Below are 27,272 nucleotides of genomic sequence, written 5' to 3' on the forward strand. Positions count from 1 at the left end.
TGTTAGATCTTTGATTTATTCTCAATTTGGACCACACATACTGCATTGAATTTCTTCATGTCATTCATTTTGAGTATGCTTGTATTCCTTCATTGCTTTTCATGTTCCCTCAGGCAGCTTTCTTCATTACATCACCTTTATGGGACAGCTGGCAACATTTACTGCACTGAGTGGGACAAACTTTAGCTTGTAATACAGACCGATTGAAAATTGTATCATAAACATTTAAATAGCTACGCGACTGATAAAATGTGGGCTGATTGGCAGTCTGAAGAAACGCTTAACTGTGTCAGGAATTCACCCATTTTCAACACCGCTTATCCTGAACAGGAATGCGGGTGTGGTGTGCTGGAGCCTGTCTTCGGGCGGAAGGCGGACTACACCCTGAACTGGTCGCCTGTCAGTCGCAGGGCACATATAGAGACGGACGAGCATTCGCATCCACACTAAAATTGACACCAATCCCAATTTTTCTGTCAGCTAGGTCTGTCCAAACTGGTGCTAAATTGTGTTTGGGATCGAAAGATATGTCTCTTAGAATTTTCTGGTCGAGGCTACATGTTACATTAAACAAAATCTTAACATGAAGAATTGGAGACGCAAATGGCTCAATTACTCCATGCAGAACTCAGTCTTGTAACTGGCGAACACTATTCAGCTGCATCAACAAGCAAATGTAGCATGCTCTTCAAGATGATTGAAAGTTTTGGGGGCGGGGACAACAACAACAGCAATCCTCTTCATAGCAAAGCAGGACGTTTGGACACATAAAAGGTGCCATCAAGGTCATCCCGCCACTGTACCCACACACTGCTTTGCCTGGAAGTGCGGAACACTAAGTTCACAATGCACTTTGCTAATGTGAAACAAAACCAGATTTGCTATATAACTATGTATAAAACTGTATTCTGTTACAGTGACAGAACAAAAACATGTCGTTAGATTAACTTGTACATTTCGCAAAAATGTGGATGATTTTGCAGCATTACATTTTTAATGCTGGGAGGGAGGTGGTACAATCACCCGCTCTTTACTGTTGGCAGATTTCCCCAAGTTAAGTGGATAACTGCTCACACTATAGCTCAATAGCCGACTCAAGTATAATTTTTTGTTGGCCGACGATTAAATTACACAGTTCCCTGGCATAGTACGCGTTGGTTTTAGCACGGTCAGTTTGGAAAGTGACTCAAAGGAAATGGAAGATGGCTGTTATGGAACATATTCTCTGGAAGATTTATTTAATCAGTTTAAATATCATTTACAAAGAAACGTGTGAGCGATCAGATTAATGCGGACTGCTTGGTACTGTATTAGGCGCTTGCAGACAGAATACTTTGGAACTAAATTCTTCACTACTTCCCGTTCACCCACAGCTATATTTATGTGTGTAGAGATAGATAGATGCTGTTGACAAAGCATGGTTTCAAAGTTACGAATGTCTGCATGTGTACACATGTATCTATATGGAACACGTCAGGTATTTATCATTTCACAGCTTTTATGTAATTATAATGCAAACTGGTAAGTATTTGAGTTTAAAAAAAATTTTTTTTTTTACTGGCCCTGTTACATATATACGCATGTGCCCGAGTGAGTGTATGAGACGGGGAGGATTGAATCTAGGTCCTTTTTTACCATTCACTCAAAACAAACAATCGTCATGTGGAAAAGTTTGAAAAACGTGAAGCTATCAAAATTAACTTACCTCTTGAGACGAAGTTATTTGTTTCTATATATCCATCTATTTGTCTGTCTGATCTTCTAAAAACAGCTTTGGTTATGCAATTCAGCAATTGTTCGAAATGGAATGTATCTAGCTGTCAAGCAACCATGCTATCTAGACATGGGAAGAGTCGCCTTCAGGGACAGTTCATCCATCCATCTCTGTGCACAAGTGGTTAGCATGTCTGCTCTGCCTCACAGTTATAGTGCTTTGGATTTTTTTGTTGTTGAATCTTTTAAAAACATATTTGGTAATCCAAAGGTTATTGACAGCATCGAAGTTAGATCACTTATTATGGTTCTTGGATTATGCTACTCAATACATTTTATAACAGGCAACTAGTAAGTGTAAATTTTAAAAGTGAACCCTCCGAAACACTGCTAATTTGTTACACCTCTCGATGTTTCATATTCAGCTCTGTTAATTTTCCCTAAGGTACAGGCTGAAATTCAGCTCCGTCGACTTCACGAACATAATCGAAGCTCAGAAAATGTTTGACAAACCAAACTTAATAAACGTTGCACATTCCAACCATACATGCTGCAACAGACACTTTTTGTCATTCTTCATTTCTTTCATTGTACTGTAGTCACAATGTATGCAGTTTATTTTTATATTTGTCTGCAAATTCATCATTAGGTTTTCTCATCACACCTGCACATTCTATTCCTGTGATGTTATTGTGATGTTGATTTTGTTATATTGTGTGAAATAAAAAAACATAAACAAAATCACCACTCTTAATTTACACAACTGACTGATTTACATGTTACTGTGGGCTTCCGCAGCCTCGTACACATACAGTATTCGCGTAACAGCTGGTACCCTGATAGACTCGTGAAACTCCGTACTTACCCTTCACACCAACATCCGTGAAAGCAGCTTCTTTTAGAAAGGGGGTTGGGTGAGGGCGGGTGGGTTGTTTTTATCTTATATCTGTATGCTGTAATAATCAAGTGCGATTGAATTATATGCCACACGTTAACATCCAAGAGCAGAATATTATTCAGATACGTATTGACTGTCTGTTATGAAGTTTTGAGAAAAGAAAAGTGTTGAATGTGACACATTGGTTGGGAAGGGAGCGGGGCATGCTGAGTTGGTTGAGGTAGCGGCTCTGTCCTCTGTCAGGATCAGATTGAGCTCTTCCAACTGTCAGATTGTGTTATTGTGTGGGTGTTGCCGTGGCAACTGTTTAGTGGAATGAATTTGAGTGTTTCAAGTTCCTCTGGGATTTCGGAAGGCTCGCAAGCAAGCAAAAGAACTTATGTTTGAGTGTAAATAAGTGTTGGCTGGAAATGCCTGGGTGACCTAATGTGCATCTGTGGGAGCTGGAAATCTGTTCCACTTCTCTCTTTCCTGCTGCCGGAGAAAATAAGACCAGAGGGATACATATTCAACACTTTAATATCTACTGGACACAGAAAGAATGGCTGCAAAGCTGCTAATACAATTGTTATTAGTATTATTATTGTTATTACCATGATTATTTTATGTCAATGTATCATTTGACACTATGAACCACTACAGTTTGTTCCTGGAACACATTACAGCACATTTAATTAACTAATTCAGTGGCAGGCATTTATATACAGGTATATATACAGTATATATATATATTTTAAATACGTACCCATCTGAAAAGTCATAAATGTCTTTGCAAGTGAAATAATGCCAGAATAACTACAGAAAGTGACCAAGAGTTTGCAGTGCCAATAAAATGTATTGAAAGGAACCAGGTTTTGAGTTACGTTGCGACTCGAGGAGAACTGTGCTGCCCATTAAGTGTGTCAGAACTTGCTGTGGGGCTAGCTGGCACATAATCCATTTTAGGAGAAAGGAAAAAGAAAAAAAGCTCCATTGTTCACATTTTTTTTTCACAAAAAATGGATTTCAACTTTGTCTTGTGGACTACATTTCAAAACTGGTGTTGAACATTCGTGTGTAATAGTGCTAAAGTTTATTTGATGTCATTAAAAATCGAAAGTCATTTCACGATAACCTCAAATGAGGCCAATATACTGAACTTACGACACTGTATTATACATACTGTGTACTTTATATTATATAAATATGTATTGTATGTATGTCGTAATGAAGTAACAAAGATTGGGAGCAATAACTAAACTGTCATGTTTCGGTTTGGGACCAATAGGTGGCACTGTAGGGCTCTACCTGGAGCTGCACACCTGTTGCTCGTTATGTAATTAGTGCTTTAAAAGGACCCCCAGCCCGAGAGCGCTCATTGTTGGGTCATTGTTGCTGTTTGTTGGTTGCTGTTATGTTTGTATCAGTCATGTTTCGGTTACTGTTATGTTTTAGCTTCGGTCATGGTTTTTGTTTGATACTTTGGACTTTGTGTGTTGTTAGGACTTTGTTTGTTTCGGATTTCGTTTTCTGTGTTTTATCAACACAATATCTCAAGTACACCACGCTCCTCCTGCCTGCCTGCTTTTTGGGGTCCACCACCACCTCGCAACGTGACAAAAACAAAGAAATAAAGAGAGACAGTGAGAGGATGAATATTTTCTGTATTGTAGCAGATTCAGTAACATTTCATTTGATTACAGATAATTGCTCTCTAAAATAACAACTGATCAGGGAAGAAATAAACATTCTCACTCCCTTCCAAACAATTTCCAAATGTGCCATAATGCATGCATGCATTGTGATCATAGTTTCTTGGGAATACATTCATCTTGCAAATCCTCTTGGGAGAGTCATGTGACCCCTGTTGTTTCGAGAGGTTGGGCTCAGTCAACACTTGGATGGAAACCTCAGAGAGGGAGGAGTGAACTTTTGCTGAACATAAAGACCTGATATGAAGGGCTACAGATACAGAGTTGAGTGAAGGACGAAAGGAGCAACTGTAGGGATAAAATTCCTGAACCTGAACCTGGAAATAGGCTGGAGGCTACAATACTATCAGGACAAAGAACGGGTCCAGTCCACCATGTCTGAGTCCATCAGAAGAAGAAGCTCCAGCAGACAGCTCCTGGAAAACCTCATCCAGTGAGAAAAATATATGTTGTTTGTGCTGTTAGCAGTTCATGTTTAAAGCATTATTTAAAGTACTGTGTAGTGTTATCCTTTTCACAATCACTTCTGCTTTGTTTTACAAAATTATTTGCATAAGCTATATGTGTCTTATTGATACAAATGTCATTTCATATGGTGTTTAATACAGTGCATTCTTTTTTTTTCTTCCATAAAATTTGAGAATGAATGACATTGGGGTCTGACTACATACATTACCAAATTATGTTTTTTTCTACGCTAATACAAGGGGATTTCAAATTATGTTTTATATTGCAGCTGCTCCTCAGCTCAATGAACGAAAAGGGGTGCTTCATTTTGCGGTTTGTGCGTGTCATTGAACAATATAAAAACCAAGCATGAACGGAGACTAATGAACATTATCACGTGTTGCTATTTGTAAACAAGAAAATTACAGCATGAAAATGTGACGCAAGGATACAGATGATCCCTTAGACCAGGGGTCGGCAACCTTTGACACTCAAAGAGACATTTTGACCCAGCTTCCACAGAAAAGACAATGCTGGGAGCCGCAAACACATTTTGAAATGAGAAAAAATAAATAAAACACTGAATAATAAATATTTCAATATACGATGTGTATATATATATATATATATATATATATATATATATATAGAAAGAGAGAGAGAGAGAGAGATTTCACCTGCCGGGCTGTCGAAGAGTGTGACGTATATGTTTGTTGGTTTGTTTAATTGTAGCTATAAATTGTAGGAGACTTTGTTCAGATATTGTGCAGATTTGGTGTCGCTGGTCTTTTGCGCAGGCCACCTGTAAAAACTGCCTGATCACCGTAATTGCACAAAGTCTGAAGAAAGACTGTAGCCAAACACTGCATTTTCTTAACATTCTATTAACAGCACAACGCTAGTTCATACAACTCACTATAGTCACCATTACAGAGCTCCTCTCCTAACATACAGCCACTTAAAATGTATCTTCTCAAGGCACACAGAGCTGCAATATCAGGATGAAAGAGCCGCAGGCGGCTCAGGAGCCACGGGTTGCCGACCCCAGCCTTCGATGGTTGATGTTCGCAGGTCAGTGCTACTCAGGGACACCGTTTTGATCAATGAAATCCAGTCAACTCCCGCAGCCGTGCATGTCTGTTTAATAAATGACTCTTAACTCATTCAGTACCAGCCAATTCTGGACAAAGTCTGAAACGACGTTTAAAAACGTCTTTGGGAGTGAATGAGTTAATATGGTTGCTGTCGTAAACGTGAGAGTGAATGATTGTGCATAATTATTCAGTCGGCTAATTAATCGAGCGCATACCGAGCCTCTCGCCCAAAGTCACCTGGGATACGTTTCTGCGCCGTGCATGAATGGGGACAATGATATGGAAAATGGATGGTTGGCTTGATAGTTTAACTCATGAAAATTGGTGCAAAATGCATAGAGTGAATGCTTTACCCATTAGAATCCTGTGACAGTTGCCAAGAAGAAAGATTAACCTAACATCAAGGCACTGCAATACTTTCATTAATCAATACTCTATTATCTTCAAGGTTTTTTAATTTTTTAATAATTATTTACAGGTATTTATTTAATTTTTTTTTTTTATTATTGCACGGCTTAAGTCCAGACTTCTTGCTCGTTTATTGTGTTTGATGGTCACTCTATTATAAAACCAGGCCCTATGGTTTTCATTATCAGTGAGGTTTTCGTATCCTCACTTTTTGGTGGAAAATGCCTGTGACTTCACTCTGTTCTCGGCTCAATGGCGTCTTTTATAGTTGCAATTTCCCTTATGGCAATGACATCATCTGGCAGAGTCTCTGAACTCCCTCCTGCTCAGCTGCACTCGATGTCCACCCCCACACCAGCGCATGAGACACACTTGCACAAAATATTTTCTATTGTGCAGTCTACGTTGACATTTTGCTCAATTTTAAGTAGTGGTCACAACATTCTTCTTGTAAAACGTGAGATTCCGGCCTCTTTTGGGTTCATGGATTCAATCAAACAAGGCCTCGCAAGAAGACGACATCATAGCCTCTCTATTTCATGGTAGAAATTGTGAAGCATATCACCGCGAATAATACCCTACTTACTCAGTTTGCATTTAGGTTTCATAGCTTCATAAATTGTATTTCTTGAAGTGGCTACAGTCAAGGATTAGCTTCCTCTTGAAGCAAGGAACGTAATGTTGCAACCATCTGGAGTGGTTTAACTGAAGGTTATCTGCCTTTTACCCACATCGTTTTTTCTAACTTTTCTCTTCAAATGTCGGCATTCAAGTTGAGTCGCTTCACTTGAAGACTAAACGTGGAGTGCATTCCGTTTTTCTTTTTTGTCCATTATTTCCCGGAATCAGTGACTGATAATGGGGCACTCATCTGACTTGTACAGCAAGTGCAGTTTGTTTTCACTCAGTGACATCGGGAATATGAGTGTGACTGTTTTTTTCTATTTCTATGGGTTCCTGTGATTGACTGGTAACCAGTCCAGGGTGGAAGCAAGAATCATTCATGCTCTCATTTACACCCCTGTATGAGAATTTAACCCACACGGTCAGAAGAATAACCAGGTTTTTACTGGCACCCGTTTGAAGAGCTCTTTGGCCAGATATTCATTCAAATCAATGCTTTTTTGCTTGACATAGACCCAAACCTTTTGTAAATCCTACTCTGTGCCAAAATTTCCCTTTCTTCTATTGATGAAATAATGAGCAGCAGACAGTCCAATCAAAAGTTGAACCCTTTTCTGCTGCCTTTGCAACTACAGTGCTGACAGGCATCAAATTAACCTGCAGTGAACTCACACCTGTTAAAAATATGGCCGATACTTGCAGCTCTGTTCAATTCAATCATACTATCTAGGTCACCTCCCAGCATAATGACCACAGTATGTTTGACTCATTTGGCTCACCAGAGACTACGCCAGTGGGAGCTGATTAAGTTACCATGTAGGAAATGGTTTATCAATGATTTCATCCATTCTAAATTTTGTTTGACTGACTGCTTGCCATTTTGGGAAAATGTACAGGTTTGAGGAAAGGCCTTGAATAGATCAGGGCAGGGGTGTCACTAGGTTTAATGGACAGAGGGGGCTCGCTCGTCCCAGGAGATGTATAGGATGTGAACAAATCCAGTGCCAGAGCACAAGCAGCTCACAAAGACCGGTACAGTAATACTGTGTCAAAGTTTAAAGTCAACAGATTAGATTTATAGGGTTAGGTAAACAAACACAGAAAATAGGTTATTAGCGCTCCCCCCCACCCCCAAATAAAATGTACACATCGTACAGTGTATGTCTGCAAAAAAAGGATCAGTGTGTTGTCATGAAATAAGCCAAGCAAATCGTTGTCAATACATTACGGAGAGAAAGAAATGACCAATAATGTAATCAAATTCAAATCAAAGAATGTATTACACAGCAGATCAGCAATTACTGCAGGTCTGGTTGATGACAGACAATTCTTTGAAAAGCTCTCGGTTACAATTTTGAGTTCATTGTCGTGATACAGTAGCTCCAGAAAGAAGATCTCTCTCAGTCTGTTCGACCCGCCTTTGTGGGCCTCTCGCAACAGCTTGAATGCGTAGTTACTGGCGTGAGTGGGGTCCTTGATGATGTGGCCAGCTCCGCTGAGGTAGTGAGAGCTAGTGATGTCTCCAGGCTGGCAACAGAGCAGCTACAAAAATGGTGTGCCTTGACACTGATGAATGAGTCATAAACTGAACTGAATTCTCAAGTTTTGTCCATGGTCACATAGCTTCCATTGTGCAACAAGCTAAACATCATCTCTCTCTTTTGACATTTCATTAGCTTGTAAAAAGGATGTATTAACATCTGCAACTTGCATTCCAAACAAAGTCGTCATTTTCAGCTGTGAGTGTTTCATCTAGTGAGGGAAATTGATGAGGTGTTTACACTTGTATCACAGGTTCGATGTCTGAAACTCTTTCTGTGTGGGGTTCACCTGCCAGTAGTGATGGTCCAGCGACACCGATGCATTGACACATGCGCCGGGCTCACAGAGCAAACCACGTGTCGATGCATGTGCTGCTTCATTACGTCACGTGATTGACACGTGAACTGCATTGACACAGTCCAGGCTTCTAATTGACACACCGGCTGCGTTGACACAGTCCAGGCTGCTAATTGACACATCGACTGTGTTGACACAGTCCAGGCTGCTAATTGACACATCGGCTGCGTTGACACAGTCCAGGCTGCTAATTGACACGTGAACTGCACCGGTGCAGTTTAGACCGCATCGGCTGCTTGGCACAGTACAGGCTGCGCCACTTAGTCCAGGGGGCGTCGACTCAGTGCAAAGGGCGTTGACGCACCAAAAGCCCGCCGCACAGTGTTTATAAGGAAGTGGGTTTGGCGACAAAATGCCACTTGCCGAAACAAGCCAGACCTCACTCACGCTCGCTTGTCGAAGTTCGTGTCAGTGCAGACTTCGTGTTCGTGCCTTGCCTTCCTTGCCGATTATGGAGCAGAGACGCAAATCATCCGCCGTGTGGGACCGTTTTGATGTCCTGGAGAATAAGGTATTATTTATTTATTTATTCAAATCGCCTTCTGTCGCCGAGAGCCTCTCGGCGAGAGGTACTCGCCGAGTGCCTCTCAGATTATTGACACGTGTTTTACCATTCTAATCCAAATACATTTCAAGGTAACTCTTAGTTGCTTCGTATTCACATTTCATTACAGGTGAAATGTCATACACCAACAGAAGCACCTCCACCATGCTGAGGCATTATCGGGCCAAGCATGAGAATGAAGTTCGCGATACACCCAGTATTACGCCAGGTATACAAACGTTCACTCATCTTTTCACGGTTGCTATGTTGATGATTTAATTGACAATCAGTAATTATTATTGGTTGACTCTCCACTCCATGTTTGACAATCAAGGTTCCAGGAAGCAGCTGTACTGGAAGGACCAACACACTTCTTTCCCAAACCTCTCCCACTTCGCAAAGGAGTTCCTTTGTACGCCAGCCTCATCCGTCCCTTGTGAGCGTGTGTTCTCCACAGCAGGAGAAATCGCTTGTAAAAGACGCAACAGGCTGAAGTTTAAAACATTGGAGCATCTTATTTTTCTCAATAAAAATTTGTGAAATAAAAGCCCACAAGCATCCTCATTCAAATGATCTTCACATTATTTGAACACATTGAATGTTGCAAAATGAATGCATGGATGTGAATGATATTGTACACTTCATCATCAAATCGATGAATGACCTTATGAAAATGTTTTGGAACAGTTGTAGATGCAAAACCGTGCTGGCAGCTACATAATAGATAATAAAAGAAAAATATCCCAAACCATAGGGATTCTCCCAAAAACTAAGGATGTGCTGAATAAGAGATCCTTGTACACCTTATACTTTTATTACTTCCATATTTGACCTATTGTGTAGTTTTAAAACTACAATACAAAGCAATCGGAACAATCACTGGCTCCAAATGGACGGAACCCACAAATCCACTGCTTATCAAATTAAACAATGAAATCTCATGACCTGATTGACTTCAAAATCGCCCAATTAATGTACAAAGCACACAATAATAACCTTTGCCAAAAGATCCAGAAGCTTTTTAAAATTCGAGAAAGTTGTCTTAATTTAGGGTGTACTAATCTATACAAAAAAATCCAAAACACGAACGAACATCACACAAAGGAGTGTATCTGTAATAGGTGTAAATCTGTGGAATGATTCTGAAACGGACCAGTAAAATGAGGAACTCTCTTGCTGAGATTAAAAATGAATTCGAGAGTAGTACAAGACAACTACACAAATCAGAATTAAGCTGATAAATTCGATACACTCATGAAATATAGCAATACATCAGAAATACATTGATGAGATTATTTAATATATTAATGAAATGTAGCATCCATTATGAATATGAGAAAATCGACATATACATGTGCTCTAAAGAGTATGTACTGTATATACAAACCTAATGTTGTAAAAATGTATTAGTACAGCATACATAAGGGTAAAAGCATTTGTTGATATTTAGACTTTCTTTCCTATTTAGAAAAATGATCAATTCATATATAAGAAGGGGTAAGACTCGGGGTAGGTTTTTTGCTTCTTTCTACTCCTTTGAACACATATTTGTGATGATGACTATTTTCTTTTCCTTTTTTTATATCTTACCTTCACCTTTTGCCAATTTATTACCGAATTGTATATTTTATATGTTCAATATACAAAACAATTTATCAGTCAGTTCAGTCTGTTAAGTGGGTTGGCTGCAGAGATCTTGAAGGTCCAGCAGGTGGCAGTGGTCAGTGACACAGTATCAGCACAGTATCAACACAGTGTGTCAGTGTGTCGACACGCCTCATGAGGCCTCATGGACCCATCACTACCTGCCAGGCAACAACAAGTGACAAGTATCAGTGACGGCGACAATGATCCAACAGAGACTGATAGAAAGTGGATAATTCAATACAAACTTATGATGAGGAACACCTGGACAAGGCAAGTGGTTGAGGGAGCTGATTGGACGACACAACGGACTGGACTGATGACAACATGTGGACACAACAACCTAACGAGACAGACATGGAAAAAAGGGGCTAAAACGAAAATCACCAAAATCCCATTTAAATAAACAAAAACAGGCCATTACAATGCAACCCGCCCATTCTTAAGAAATGGATCCCAGATTTCCTTAAACAAGCAAAAAAAAAAAAGTGAGAACATGGACCGCACATTGGTGACGCCAGACGCCAGTTGCTTTGCTGGCCCAGTCATGAGGTCGGCCACGTGGGGGCCCACACAAGGCGAGGGTCGGGTGTCAGCCGCAGGACGTGTGCCGCCGGAGCAAAATTGGCTGGCGGCGGTGGCCACAGGTCACCCATAATCCCTTATATGAGTTGTTGACCTGGAAACCTTCTCGGGAGGTTCAAAACAAACATTGTTCATAATGCAATTGTCCCCTGCTTTGTGCAGGGTGACGGTACAGCGCAGCCTTGAGGATGCAGAGGAGGTGGAGCGAGAACGCAGGAGGAGAACCAGGGAGAGGCAGCGAGACGAACAAACCACTCTGTTGGTGCCTCACCAGCAAAATAGATCAACATCTTTAGGAGTGTAAGGCTGGTTGCTGCTTATTTTCTCTTTGAATCACACCTTTCTTCATGATAAATAATCCTTCAGTGGCTTTTCTGACAAGATAAACATTGTCAGAAAACTCCTAATATTATGAAGACATTGCTTCACAGGCTTCAGGCGTTAGTGGTTCTTGTAAATGTAACTTGATTCATAAATAAAGACTTTCCATAGAGCCCCAAGAAAATTGAAAAAAAAGTGACGAAAAAAAGACAAAATTTTAGAATTAATCACCCCCTTAAACTATCTTCCACATTAATAAAATGACAACTCTGAGTTTGCTGACTTTTTATCCGAATTTATTTTGCACAACGAAAGACAATGATTGTCGGTGACCAGCCACCGGTCAACAACTTTATAAATGTCATATATGTTTTAATATGATACAATTTGTTTCTGGACTGATACATATGCATGGATACATTTTAAATCTGGTGCTAGGATATGGCCTGCCAGTCCCTAGTGATATTAGTGTGCGACAAATGTAGATGATTCAATTTGATAGTTTTATTCCAAACCTCCGCTTCTCTCAGAGAACATCATCCAATACTAGATGAAGGATGTCAAACAAGACGCCATGGGCCGGATCAGGCCCTCAAATGGGTTTAATCCAGCCGCGAGATGACTTGGTCAAGTTTGAAAATAAGGATGGCCCAAATTCTGATTAATATTGCATTTGTGGAATATGACTTCAGTGGCAAAATCGACCCATTTTTCGCCATCTCAGGGGGTGGCAGAACAACTGTGATGTCATTTTCAGTTGACAGCGAGTGGCAAAATGGCCGCCCCTGGAGGTGGACAAAAATCGTTGGATTTTACTGCTCAACTCAAAATAAATGCAACATTCATCAGAATACTGTGCGTGGACTAGTAGGGTTGCATGGAATGTACAAACCCGATTCCAATGATGTTGAGAGGTCGTTCAACGTCAGACCAGATTTTAAGGTGCTGCTTTTAACCAATGAAATTTCAAACTGTTTTGCACCAGTGTATGTGAATTAAATTGTGAATTAAAGACATTCACAAAATTATTACCTTCAAACATAAAGAAATTAAAACTAATTTAAATTGGTATCAAATCACTGTAAATAAAGGATATGTTGCCCCCATACCTAATTGAAAAAAATCAACTACAGTTCGATTTAAGTGTTTTGGGGGTTTTTCACTGCCGTTCCACAGGTCAGACGAAGAGCTCCATCCCAGTGGCCGCTTTGTGCAGGAGGAGGATGAGGGGTTCAGTGACTGGAGCCACAGGTTTCACAGATTGGAAAACCGTAATGATCTTGAGCACATCAGGACCAAGGCACAAGAACCGTCATCGATGCAGTGGAAAGCAGGCAGAAATAACAAGAAACAACAGGATGATGAAGAGCAGGCGGAATGGCAGCCAAAACAAAGGAGCCATGCCCTGCAATGTACAAGAAGCCCTCCACTGGGGGTATGCGGCCCTCCTGAATCAACCTTCTTCTTTCACTTTCTCTTCTGCCCTAACTTCAGAAATTTGTAAGTCTTCCCTAACAGCATCCATAAATTTCATCTTTGGTCTTAATTTTTCCTCTTGCATCGAGTCTCCGTTTCCAGCATCCTTTTACCAATCCAGTATCTCAAGTGTTCCTACTCTGAATATATCCCAACCATCTCATTCTGGCCCCTCTATGGTTTTGTCTCCAAAGCTTCTAATCTGTGTCATTTGACAAGCTCATTCTTGACCAGGGGTGGGCAATTATTTTCCCCGGGTGGGGTGGTGGGGGTGGGGGGGTCAAATGAGAAGTTGAGAATATTGCGGAAAAGTTAGAAATAGAAATAGAAAATAAAGAAGACACCACAATGTCTTTGTATGCCAGTAATAATGTAACATTCTCCTCCACCAACACACTCAGCACCGGTTCTCCTCAAGGATGTGTACTGAGCCCCCTGTTGTTCATGCTCTACGCATTTGACTGCTCTCCGACTCTTATTAGCGGCCCAGTTTGTGGAAAGTTTTTAACATGATAACAATAAAACCATTCTAGGAAATGTTCATTTCCTCGAGCCATTAGAAATTCACTCTGAGCATGGAAATTGCCAGAATCGGACTGAGTAAGAATCGCTTCCCTGTTTTTCAAAGTCTCGTAGATTTGAGTTTTTACGACTCCAGGCGTCTCCTGAATATTTCATACTTTGTTACCCACTTCATTTAATCAGATACATATCACTTTCCCTTCCATGGTCATTACTCTATCCCTCTTTCTTCGTTTTCCCCTCCCTCCCTGTGCTCTGCAACTTGAAGTAATTGCGCCACCTGGTGTTGAAATACATGTCATTACAAGTCCAAACGAAATGAATGCAATCAAACTTTAATTGTGCACCAATCTTCGGCGGGTCGGATTAAAAAGACCAGCGGGCCTAATCCGGCCCGCGGGCCGCAGTTTGCCCACCACCATTCTTGACCCTGTCCATTCTCATCACTCTTAAAGGGAATCCGAGTATTTTTACCTCTACCCCCTCAATCTATTGCTGAGGTCTTCTGGTTCTTGCTACCATCTCCAAACCATACAAAATTGCAGTCCTCTCTCTCTCTCTGTCTCTCTCTCTCTCTCTCTCTCTCTCTCTCTCTCCCTCTCTCTCTCTCTTTCTCTCTCTGTCTCTCTCTATCTCTCTCTCTCTCTCTCTCTCTCTCACACACACACACACACACATACACACTCTGTCATTAGTAGTATCTTTTGAATTTTGTATAACATCATGTCCACATAAAGTTCACCCCTGACACTTCACTCCTTGTGCTGTCGCCTTACCCACTCAGTTATTCCACCCCCCCCTGAGTTTACAGTGCATGATTAATAAATTTTTGACAGAACTCACATTTAACTGACTTTCTCTTCAATTTTAGAAAAAAGAAGGCAAGCTGTTTCTGTCAAATGATCCGAAACAACAGCAGGCCAGCGACCCACAAGCAGACACAATGCTGGACTTAGCGACAGAAAGGATCAGGTTACAATGCATTCTACATTCATTATCGCTTTAGCCTCATTTATGTAAATATTCTCATACAATTGACTGAAAGTATTCCTCTGCTTCTACTCGCGCAGGTTTGTCCTTCTTGACTCTTGACAAATGGCAGCCCTTTCTGTTTTTTTGCAAACATTTGAAGGTGTGATGTTGACAAAACGGCAATTACACCAACTTCTCAGCAACTATTTATCTTTTTAACCACTTGCACAGTGAAGGAAATCCAATAACTGGCAGGTGGTATACACCAGCCATCTGCAATCAAGAATTTTCAATTACCTTAAGGTCTTATTATTTGGCATGCATAAGAACCATATAACACTGAAAAAAAAACTCCCACTAATATACTGAAAGTAATTGTGAAAAAAAATCCTGAAGACACTCTTGAAGATTTATGAACATATAATGTATAAATCGCCTTGTATTATGCGAGTAGCTCAAGTCTGAAATAGTAAAGTGAAAAGTGCATATAACTTGAAGTAAACCCTATTTTTTTCATTATTTTTATTTTTTGTAACAGCAAAGGGGTGTGCCTGGCGAAGCAAGAGGAAGAAAGGGTGCAGCAGACTTTGCAGAAGGAGTGGAGGTCATGCTCGGGAAACAGAGCAACATATGAAGTTGATCATGAAGCAGAGGATCTCAACGTCACACGTGAAGAGATGAAGAAAAGGCTCTCAGAGTTTGAGGGAAACCAGAAGCTGACAGAAGAGGCCAGTTTTAAAAATCACTTGACTATAAATGTGACTACTGCTTGTGTTAACTTTCAATTCTCTTAGCACTGAGAGACCAATATGTAAATTCTCAAATGTATACGAGTTTAGATGACATTCACCATACATTACATTTATGCGATGACAGGCAGGACGCAAGAGTGCAATTCTACTTATTATTGCTTTCTCAACTCTTAAGATTCTGATGCGTGGCAAATTGCTAATACTTCGTCCATACATGTTCACCACGCCACAGCACAGTGATCGACTGGTTAGCACGTCAGGGTTGGATTCTAGACTTCGGCCTTCCTGTGTAGAATTTGCATGTTCGCCCCGTGAATGCGTGGGTTTGCACCGGCGAGTCAGGTTTCCTCCCATCCCAAAAACATGCATGGTACGTTGATGGAACAAGTTAAATTCCCCCTTGGTGCATTCTATTAGTTTACCACTAGATGGGACTACATTATCTACACTCTTCCTTTCATGGTCAATTTGAAATGCTTGTTTTGAACTTATCATTGGGCTTTAGCGCAAAGTTTGGAATGGCATTGTGAAACATTAACACAGTTTGAGACATATTTAACTGTTTAATTCCACAAGACGTACGTCTTTTTAAAACTAGGCCCTGCCTACCAAGGACATACTTGTGTGTCTAAGTCTTTTTTTGCGTCATAGAGAGGAGTAGGACATGATGCAATCTGCGAATGAGAATATGCCGTTTGCAATGTAAATCGTGTAAAAAAGCGACCAGCAGGTGACAGGGGTACCTCACGTGCTTTAAATGCATGCTTTTACAAAAAGCTCTTTTTCTCAGTTTTTTTGCCCAGAATCAACATTTTCATGAAACTTCATAAATCAATTTGTAATGCCAATTGCTGAAGAATGGAAAAAGATAGAAATGTTTTTTTTTTTTGCTGAAAGAAGAGAGTCCAAAGTTTATTTTGGTAGGCTCCATGTTTATATAGGATTAGAACCAAATATTCAGTGGGCCTTGCGAGATCAGTCAAAATCCAGTAAAATGCTGGGATTGAGGGTGGTGCTCCAGTGAAAATGGCTGGGATTTAATTAGTTAAAAGGTAGGTGCAAAGATGTGCAGTGCAAATTGTGCAACACAAATGGGGCCCTGTGTGGGAATAGTGAATGAGGGGTGGATACAAGTGCAAAAAAAGAGAGTAAAACATGTCAAACGATTGAAGCTACGATGCAACAATGTAACCTTTTGAATGGAAATTAATGAGTTTTGTATGCTGGGGGGTTTGTTGTAGAGGTCAAAGAAAGAAGGATGCAGGAGTGATGACGATAAAATCCGTCGCGCTGGCCTTTCTCTAGAGAGCAGTGATGAAGATGAGACATTACACTGCTATGGGGCCATGAGCCCAACATTCAAGGTATGGGGAAGAGTGAAAACACTCATCGTGTAGATTCCAAAAGAACTTCAAAGGCCAGTCAAGGGTGGGACTCCTGGTGGTTACAAATGGTCACTACAGCAGCAACTGAAAATGAGACTGGGTGTGAGATGATTAGCTTCTCCTTTACCTCAATCACATAACTGTGTTAGGTCGCAAATGATTCATCTATAATAAGGCTGGCATCAATTTAGTTTCAGTATGTTGCCATGCCTTAGAACTGGACAAACCCTCAACCTGACACCTGCTCAACTGTGACTTCTTTGGTCAGCAGGGGGCGACTCCAGTGTTAAGCCATAAAATCATTGTCTTTGTCACTTGCTTGATTCACCTTTAAGTCTAAGTCTCTATAATTGATTGCACGATCTTGGTTGGCACATTATGTTCCAGTTAAATGTAATGATCAAATTAATCTGGACCAAAGTTCAATTTTTTTGCTGTTGGGTAAATTTTGAATATGGTAACAGTGTAGGACAAAGATGAAACTGCATCCTATTATCATGCATTTAACATTGTTTACAAACATCTGACATAACAAAGGTTCTTGACAACAGAAGTCAAAGCATGTTAGTAGTTCAAATTATTTTTGTCACGTGTGATATGTCTTTGTATAGGACAGTTAATTTAATCAGGTGTTGCTGTCTATATTCATGTTAACTGTCACCAAATATTTCCCTTCATGCTCTTTGTTCCAACAGAAACTCCTCATTCAGTTTTACCCAGTAAGTCGCCTGTCCTCCTTCATATTGTTGATGATGTGTGATGAAGATGGTGGATCGGTGTGAATGGACCCGATTTGAACACTTTCAAAAGAACCCGACACAATCATGTTTTATAAGTAAACTGCATTTTGTGGTTAATGAACTCACCCTTCAGGCCCATGACAGCATCTTGAACTGCTCAAGCATACCGCTAAGCAGTTTGTTCAGATGTGAGGACAGAAAGAGATTTACAGATTCCTGTAAACATGTTACTTATGAAACCAGATGTTTGCTAGTTCGTAATCGTAATTTGGAACTTTCTTTCCTAATTCACATTAAGCATAACATAAATATAGAACAGATCTGAAATAGAATTCTGTCTCGTTGGAAATGGAAGAAAATGTTATTTCCCTCTTGTTCCGTGTCTGGCAGAAAGACGACACCAAACCTGTGGGTTAGCATGGTGCTGCTGAAGTCATTTTCTTTCTTTTTCTTCTTCTTTTTAGACACGGTGGAGTTAAACAGTTATCATAACATACTTAGTTTTATCATAAAAGAAATGTAACATTTCAGCACTGTTACGAGCCAAATTACATGTACATTCATACATAAAGTCCTAAATCCAAATAAAAAAACGAGCAATGATATGCAGCGCGGCGTTCACCTTCGATGCACTTCAGCTCAGTCAAGAAGTGTTATGCTGACATCCAATTACCCAACAATTATTGAAATGGTGCTAGAAATGCGATAACAAAATCATAAGGTCCAACAAGGTATAAGAGGCGCCACCCGATTTGCCGCCATAACAAAGACAAATAGTGTAACAGAGACGAGCATTGACATGCATCTCAGCACAATGTTTCTCTGTGTAGGATGAGGTGAAGAGCAGAATACCAGCAGATGGTAAATGTGTGGTAAGTTGGTATCAAATGACAAAATCTCTGTTAGCATTCGGTGTTCCTGTTATTTTATTTTCCTCATTTTCGCAAAATGTGTTTTTCAGATCACAGAGCGAACGGAATCTCTGAGAAAGAGGTGGGTTTTTTGTGTAATCCTAGAGCAGGGGTCACCCCCGAAAAATTTATGAGTATAGCCTTCAGCCCTGTTAGCTGCGTTCACCCTCTTTTACGCTTTGAAAGTGGAATGATTCGATTCGGTGTGACTCAACAGGACTACGATTTGATTCAATATGGCGGCTACAGCTCAGTTGTAGAGGGTATGATTGAATGACTGATTTTTTTTGTTGTTGTTGTGATTTTACAGACATTTGCATGAACTTGTCAGAACTGAAATTGTGTCATTTCCTCTTAAGGTATATCACTCCAACAAAAGACGATTCAATAAGTATTTCGATACATTTCAAAGTAGAGCGATATGATTCAGTTCGATTTGATGCATTTTTATCTTTCACAGCAAAAAAAATGATTTTACGGTTCAAAATGTTTTTTGTCACACCCCCAACTTACAAGCTTCAATAATATTGTAGTTCACTAATAGTCCAACCAATTTAGAAAATTACTTCGCTAAACGCCCAAAGAAAGTATTTTGACTTTTTCCGTCGCAGCGCTATAGACAACGACAAATATGGTGTCCTTTGTTCCTGCTTTGTGTTTTTATTCCTGCACACACATAAAATATTTGATTTTTAAGACAAAACAAATCCACTGAAAAAAAGTACTTATTTTTTGGTTGCACATGATTAAAGTGTTAACTGATGTAATTTTCGACTTTGATGAACACATTTTAATCATGTAAAACCGATGCACGTGTCCGAGTTGAATAAATCCAAAGGATCCAAAGGATTTCTTTTCAGCATATGATCTGTGTTTCCTCTTTGTGTCAAAGCTCCAACAGCCAGAAGATTCCACAACCCATTTGTGTTTCCAAGATCGACAAGAAACTACAGCAGTATGCGCATGCTCTTGAGGTGACACATAAATACACCAAAACCAATTTGAGATGAAAACTTTGTTTTCAGATAATCGACTACCATTTGGTTGTTGGCTGTGTAAAATCCCACTTTTTTCGGGTAACTTTAAAATAGCAATTACATTTTTTTACAGGTTTGCACAAAGGAAAGCAAACCAGCGAGTCCAGTTCTGGTGGATGCAATGAGTCCCATCGCTCCCAAAAAGAACCTTTTTGAGGCTGGAGTGGCATGGAACCAAAACACACTCGCAAACACACCACCAAAGGTCAGTCAATATCTGACTGGTGTAATATGATACACACACACACACACACACACACACACACACACACACACACACCAGGGAATGCAAGAGTATAGAAGTGTATGTTGGTGCTGAAAGTCTAACAGACTTAGCAATTGCAGTTAAAAAGGGGTGCGTCACAGCGAAGTGAAAGGTCAATCTCTGATGATGTTAATTTTTGCGTCTTCTTTCACAATATCTGTAGTTATATCTTTGCATTCACTTACAAAGATCTTCATTTCGGTTATTTTTGTGCTGAAATTTGTTCATTCTAACCAACCTCTCCAATGTCATCATAAATCAGCACAAGAATTGTGTGTGTCTGTTTTTAGCTAATTAAGCCATCAGATAGCTTTCAGCCCAGCAACGACTTAATATTTTGTCTTTTTATTTTCAGGAAATAAAACCTGGTGTAGTTTTAAGCAAGAAAAATGTTTGGGAGGGCTACAGTGATATAGTTTCTCTCGCTTCTTCGGGAAGGGATACCAAGGTATGTGGTTTTCGTGATGATGCATGATGAAATGCATTCAATGAATTAGTTATATACTGTATATACTGTATATACTGTATATATAGAAATATATAGATAGATATAGATATAGATATAGATATAGATATAGATATAGATATAGATATAGATATAGATATATACATATAAAAATGCTCATCTCACCCCTCAGGTGGTGTCCGTCCCTCATTCAGCTCGGGAGGACCCGAGCTGAATGAGGGACTAGGGGCTTGTCCTCCCATGATGGTCCCATGGTGGTCCCTCTTCCAGCGCCTCATCTACTGTTCCCCATTGTCTGAGACATTCTCTGAGTACGTCATCCGTTGGAGCCTTCTCCTTGATGTATTCATGGAGCTTGGATGTTTCATCCTGGACAGTGGCTCTCACACTCACTAGTCCTCGGCCTCCTTACTTTCGGCTTGCGTACAGTCTCAGGGTGCTGGATTTGGGATGGAACCCTCCATGCATGGTTAGGAGCTGTCGGGTCCTAACGTCTGTGGTCTGAATCTCTTCCTTTGGCCACCTTATTATTCCTGCAGGGTATCTGATCACTGGCAGGGCATAGCTGTTTATTGCCCGGGTCTTATTCTTGCCATTGAGCTGGCTTCTTAGGACTTGCCTCACTCGCTGGAGGTATTTGGCCGTAGCCGCTTTCCTTGTGGCCAGTTCAAGGTTGCCATTGGCTTGTGGTATTCCGAGGTACTTGTAACTGTCCTCAATGTCTGCTATTGTTCCTTCAGGGAGTGAGAGCCCTTCAGTGCGGACTACCTTTCCTCTATTAGTCACCATCCGACTACATTTCTCAAGCCCGAATGACATCCCAATGTCCCTGCTGTAGATCCTGGTCGTGTGGATCAGGGAGTCTATGTTCCTTTCGCTCTTAGCATACAGCTTTCTTCCAGGCAGAGGAGGTGACTGATTGTAGCTCCATTTCTGAGGCGGTATCCATAGCCTGTCTTGGTGATTACTTGGCTTAGGGGGTTCAGTCCTATGCAGAACAGCAGTGGGGAGAGTGCATCACCTTGGTATATGCCACATTTGATGGACACTTGGGTAAGTGGCTTGCCATTGGCTTCAAGTGTGGTTTTCCACATCCTCATCGAGTTTGCAATGAAGGCTCTTAGGGTCCTGTTCACCTTATACAACTCCAAGCATTCAGTGATCCATGTATGTGACATCGAGTCATAGGCTTTCTTGTAATCAATCCAGGCTGTGCACAGGTTGGTACGTCGGGACCTGCAGTCTTGTGCGACTGTTCTGTCAACCAGGAGCTGATGTTTGGCTCCTCTGGTATCTCTACCAATGCCCTTCTGTGCTTCGCTCATGTATTGATCCATGTGTCCACTTTATCTTAGCCGCAATGATGCCTGACATGAGCTTCCATGTTGTGGAGAGACAGGTTATTGGCCGATAGTTGGATGGGACCGCACCCTTTGAGGGATCCTTCATGATCAGGATCGTTCGCCCTTCGGTCAGCCATCCTGGGTGAGTCCCATCCCTCAGCAGCTGGTTCATTTGTGCTGCTAGGCGCTCATGGAGTGCTGTGAGTTTCTTTAGCCAGTAGGTGTGGACCATGTCCGGGCCTGGTGCTGTCCAGTTCTTCATATCTGAGACTCTTTGCTGTATGTCTGCCACTCTTATGGTAACTGGGTCCTGTTCAGGGAGGTTGTTGTGCTCCTCTCTCAGGGTCACCAGCCATTGTGCACTGCTGTTATGTGCAACCTCCTTCTCCCATATGCCTTTCCAGTACCTTTCAGTTTCCAGTCTTGGTGGGTCAGCTCTGTTGTTAGGACCCTGTCACTGAGCGTACACTTTCGCAGGTTGTGTTGCGAACACCCTGTTTATTCGTCTTGCCTCATTCTCTTTCGTGTACCGGTTTAGGCGGCTGGACAAGGCCTGGAGCCTTTGTTTGGCAGTCTCGGGTGCTTCAGGTATGGTCATCTGGATGTACTTCTCTGGTATCGGCCTTTTCATCACACCTCTCTGGGCCTCTGTCAATTGACTCACATCTTTCCGGGCCACCTTGATCTTAGCCTCCAACCGTCTTTTCCATGGTGGGTAACGTATCTCATGGCTTCCATGGTTGCTCTTATAGCCAAGCATCTCAAGGATCACTGATGCTGAAGCGTATATCAGCTCATTGGTTTCCGTGATCGTTACGGTAGGGATCGCCCTCAGTGCTGCATTCACACTTTCCATGAGACTTTCAGATGGTACTTCACATAGCCATTGTAATCAGTTTCTAGGATGCCCAGGTTTCATTCTTGCCATGATCTTAGCTTTCAGGTCAGTTGCTGCCTCGCTCAGCATTTCATTCATTGGGGCTGGCCTCCCAATCTCATCATCTGCATTCATTGGGGCTTGCCTCCCAATCTCTGGTATGACCTCCTCCTCTGGTCTGGCAGCCTGGGGCCATTCACCATGGAACCTGCGTTGTACCTCATCAATCTCAAGTTGTGACAGCAGTTGCCATTTATGGATATTGGAACACTGAGTTACTAGTTGTTTCGTCGTCAACCGTGAGTGACAGTTGAGATAGGCTCCAGCACGCCTGCGACGCTCATTAGGATAAACAGATTAGAAAATGGATGGATGGATGGATATGTTGGTACCGATTTGGGTTGCCTGTGTATGGCTTTTAGCAAGCACTTGTTGGTTGTTTCATATGTGCTAAAACATCTTCAATATGTGAAGGTTTTCGATGCAAACTGCAATTTGACATTAGACGTGACATTCACATCAATGATGATGGATTAAGTCAAAAACATTGCAATTACATTAAAGTGTAATCTGTGTTTTTTTTCTTTTCTTTTTTGAAAATGAACTCAGGAATGCTCCGCCGGTAAAATGTATAAATTTGTCGCGATGGCTCATGGCAAGTATGAGAAGGTTTCTGATGAGGACGCCCTTAGAGATGATGCAAACTGGGCAGGTAAGCTTGATGTTCAGCACTACCAAAAAGACATTATACCAGGAACAATTTAAAAGTTTGCTCTGATTTATTGCGGGACTGTATTATTATTATTATTATTTTGTCCTTTTTGGGTAAAGTATCTATAAGTTGCAGTTTTGCTTGAATGATTTTGTTGTCTTACTCAAGGTACATTGTACACCAGGGATGCCCAAACATTTTTGACCTTAGATCTACTTTTCGATCAATCAACCTCCCGTGATCAGCACGTTACCGTGCACGCGCGCATGAGCAACAGCCATAACGGCTCATAAGATGAACGAAACTGAAAAATAAAGTAGACACAAGAGTTTATGAGTTTGTAAAAATGATTTCCTGCCTACCTTAGTGGGAGACCTGACGCAGATCTATGCAACACACGTTTTCAGGCTGTTAACTTTCGTAGCTCACGCACACCGTCTAAAATGCTTTTCTTGGCACTCCATATAGCCATTGTTTGCCAGTGCCATCGGGGAATTGTACACGAAATGAACTTTGACTTATAATTAGAATAAAAGCTACATCGTAACAGCTCTGATCGTAAGGTGCAATTGTAGACTGCTGAGCACTAACAATTTCCGGTGACGTACGTCACACGCCACCTTAGGTTAAAGGTTACTTTTTTTTTAATTGAGACTGATAGGATGATTAGGGTGTGGTGTGTATTACCACAAAAAGTATATTATTAAAATCCACAGAGATACACAAATGTTTGTGTGGTTGGGTATTTTTTTCCTCTGGACGCCTCACTAGTCCACGCGGTACCGGTCAATCGCGATCGACGTAATGGGCATCCCTGTCAGAGTCATTGAATCAGCAACTTAAAATAAACTCAGTACATCGGGAATTCAGGAAGTTTAAGTACAGCTGTAAAAGTGTCACACAAAAAGCAGAAACATGACATATACTTTAGATCGGGAAACCTGTTCATGCCAGTCTTAAATGAGAATTTTTAGGTGGATGCCCAATCGCTATCCTTATTCGTAACTTGCTTTACCAACACAAGCCACTGCAGGACTTGCCTTGGGGTCAGCTGCCCTCTCAGCTATGCAGGTCTTGGTTGTCGTTTTTCATTTATTTTTGGGATGCTGTAATTGATCAGCCAAGTTACACACTCACAGACTCTTTCCGGTTTGGCACCGTATGCAACATTCATCTAAGTAGAAGGTCATATTACAATTGGCAGTAGAATTTGTTTCAAAAAAATGAAAAAAAGTGTCATGTTGACTTGAATTCGTGTTTGTTTGGTTTTTTTTTGGGGGGGGGGGTTGCCAGCCGATTTCACAAGATTGTAACAGGTGTGTTATAAACGAGGTTCAAGATAGCTTATAGGGATAAACAATCGGTGACAACGTGATGTTTGCATAGACTTAGATGGGTATCAGGATTTCACGGCTGTGTTAACACCCTCTGTTGGTGAAGCTTGAGACTACAGACAGTTGGTCACAGACCAGTGAAGTGCATGTACGTGTGAGAAGAAAGCCCAATGAACTGAGTCGCCCTTCACAGTGTCGTCTGTCTGATGATTGATGTGATCGCAAGCAAGAAAAATCACAGACATCACCAATTAAATCCCACATAATAAAGATTATTTTTCATTTTAAGACAGTATGGGGGAAATTCAGAGTCAAAAGCTTTACAACCACTCTGCATACTCTTACGATCACAACAGAAATGACCTCTAAACTGGCACTATTAAATAATGCCTTTTCTTCACTTCCTTTTCATTTTTGTCTCCATACTTAAGACCCAACCAGCATTCCATCATTATTATTTCATTCTAACAGTCTCCATCCCCAAGCCAAAAAAACAAACAAAAAAAAAAACAGACAATGCTATCAACTGAATCACAGTTACATTTCGATAGCGCAACTTATGATACAGCTAGTGGTACTTTGGTTTCCTGGCTTGGTTGATTGGCCAAAAATGACTTCCATACACATTTCCTCTCCAAGTCTAACTTACAGAATTATTCAGTATTTAAAAATGTGTCACCTAAGTTAATTTTGGAATGTAAATCCAAATTTGTTACAGTGGTTTAGACCTCAGCAGTGAACACCCTTAAATACCAATGTGCAGTGTTGCAAATGATATACAATACAACTATTTGAACTTACCTATAAATACACCCGAAGTTTTAAAGGGTTCCTGTTGTGCCATTTATTTTGACTTTTTTTTTTATTTGCAAATGAAAAATGTAAACTCGAAACTGAAAGCATATGGTGCACCTTAGATCAATGTGCCCTCACATGGTTAAAAAAAAAACAGTCCTTGACCTCTTGAATCATTCAACAGACTAATTAATCAACCCCAGACACATCTGTCCAAGTTACAGTTCTTTTGTTTCAGCCGGTCAAAATCCTCTGGCATTCTATTGAGTCCTTGTGATCATCCTGCCGAGATTTTCGCTTCTTTAGTCCCCTTTCAAACACTGCTGCTATTTTTGTCAATGGCTTCTCTTCTGCCACTTTTAATTTCATAGCATCAAATCGAGGCCCGTACAGCAAAATCGGTAGGCGATTGACGAAGGATGGGACCTCTGCCTGGTCGTCTTTGGCGGCCTTTTTCTTTTCGGTCGTCTTTGGCGGCCTTTTTCTTTTCGGAATCCTTTTTGGCTGTGTTCATCTGCTGCATGATTCGGTCTTTAGTTGAGAACATCTGAAAGAGGAGGGCATCCCACATTTTCAGTGCCCTGGGACTCTCACTGTTCTTGACCAAGTCTTGATTTTCACAGTGACCTGCTGACAACTTCTCCCTACCATCAGTGTCTGAGCTTTTGCTGTCACTGGACTCATCCCGAGATTTGGCCGGTGGCTCCGGAAAGGCAGGTTCCACTGGTTTAACCACCACGTGTTTCTTGAGCCGTGTCCATCCACTCAGTTTGCCCTTAAGATCTTTTGGCTTCTGGGCTGCCTTTGGCTCTGTAGGTAAGCGAGATGTCCCTGGTCTAACTGTGTTTCCCTCGGCAATTGAAGATGCAGGTGATGTCATTGACTTCATGGAGGATTCGACTGTTGGTCTCTCTGCCACTGCTGGTGTAGCCTTCATCTTCAAAACATCCTCGTCTTTGAGTCCAGTGATTTGTGGAGATAGCAGTGAAATTCCTTTGTTTGGGGATGGAGTTGAGACTGACACTGAGGCCTGGGGCGAAAAGGCAGCAGTGGGAGAATCAATCACAGCAGCTTCAACTTTGCATGATTTCATGACAGTATCTGTTGCTGACTTTACAGGCGAAATGCTCTCAACTAGCTGCTCTGTCAAATACTGGTCTTTACGGGCAGAAAGGTTTATCTGGACTGGATTGTGGGACTGCACAACAGAAGGCTTTCTTTCTACAGTGGCAGGAGAAGGGCATATTGGAACCTCCTTAGATCGATGCGCGTTTGGACTGCAAATCAAATGAGAGAAAGGAGAGCTGCTTTTGGTTTCCATGTTTAACTCTAACTTTGTTTGAATTATTTTTTTGGAATCTTTTGGAATCTGGTTGAGCAGAGACCTGAACAGTGGTTGAAACTGAGTTGAAAGAAATGTTCTCATTTTCCGCAGTATACTGGAGCGGGGGCGTTGATAGGCGTATGATAGGAATTGGGAAAAATTGAATGAAAGGCTTGTTTTGGTGTATTGCACAATCTTGAGTCTTGGAACAAAGGGATTCGTGGGACAACCAAAGATTTTGTTTGTGCTGTGGGGATCAGCAAGGTAGGCACAGATTGAGTGATTTTAGTTAACGAGAGAGTCACAGCACTTTGCATATTTACTGCACTATGGGAAATGTTTTTAATATTTACATTATGAATGTCAGTTTCAGCAGCTTCTTTGGCAAAGTGCCTGTTGTTCTCAGCTTTAGTCTGAATGCCTGATAAATTCAAAGAAGTTTGAGCTTTTTCATCAGCCTCGGGGTTTTGACTCCGCTTTAAGTTGTTACTCA

General features: G+C 41.1%; 1 protein-coding gene across 1 annotated transcript in view; it reads left to right on the forward strand.

Moving 5' to 3' along the window:
• The first annotated feature begins 4,501 nt into the window (after window positions 1-4,501).
• LOC127599427 (lymphocyte-specific protein 1-like) overlaps window positions 4,502-27,272 on the forward strand; it is a 28,967-nt gene continuing 6,196 nt past the window's right edge. Inside the window, exons 1-13 of the mRNA XM_052063399.1 lie at window positions 4,502-4,735; window positions 11,710-11,847; window positions 13,045-13,303; window positions 14,738-14,838; window positions 15,377-15,566; window positions 16,832-16,954; window positions 17,671-17,694; window positions 18,546-18,587; window positions 18,677-18,708; window positions 19,519-19,600; window positions 19,737-19,868; window positions 20,284-20,376; window positions 23,224-23,326. Of these exons, the coding sequence (XP_051919359.1) occupies window positions 4,677-4,735; window positions 11,710-11,847; window positions 13,045-13,303; window positions 14,738-14,838; window positions 15,377-15,566; window positions 16,832-16,954; window positions 17,671-17,694; window positions 18,546-18,587; window positions 18,677-18,708; window positions 19,519-19,600; window positions 19,737-19,868; window positions 20,284-20,376; window positions 23,224-23,326 (1,378 nt within the window). The 5' untranslated portion in view covers window positions 4,502-4,676. The remainder of the gene's footprint in view (window positions 4,736-11,709; window positions 11,848-13,044; window positions 13,304-14,737; window positions 14,839-15,376; window positions 15,567-16,831; window positions 16,955-17,670; window positions 17,695-18,545; window positions 18,588-18,676; window positions 18,709-19,518; window positions 19,601-19,736; window positions 19,869-20,283; window positions 20,377-23,223; window positions 23,327-27,272) is intronic.

This window comes from Hippocampus zosterae, chromosome 4 (assembly GCF_025434085.1).
Source record: "Hippocampus zosterae strain Florida chromosome 4, ASM2543408v3, whole genome shotgun sequence".
Lineage (NCBI taxonomy): Eukaryota > Metazoa > Chordata > Actinopteri > Syngnathiformes > Syngnathidae > Hippocampus > Hippocampus zosterae.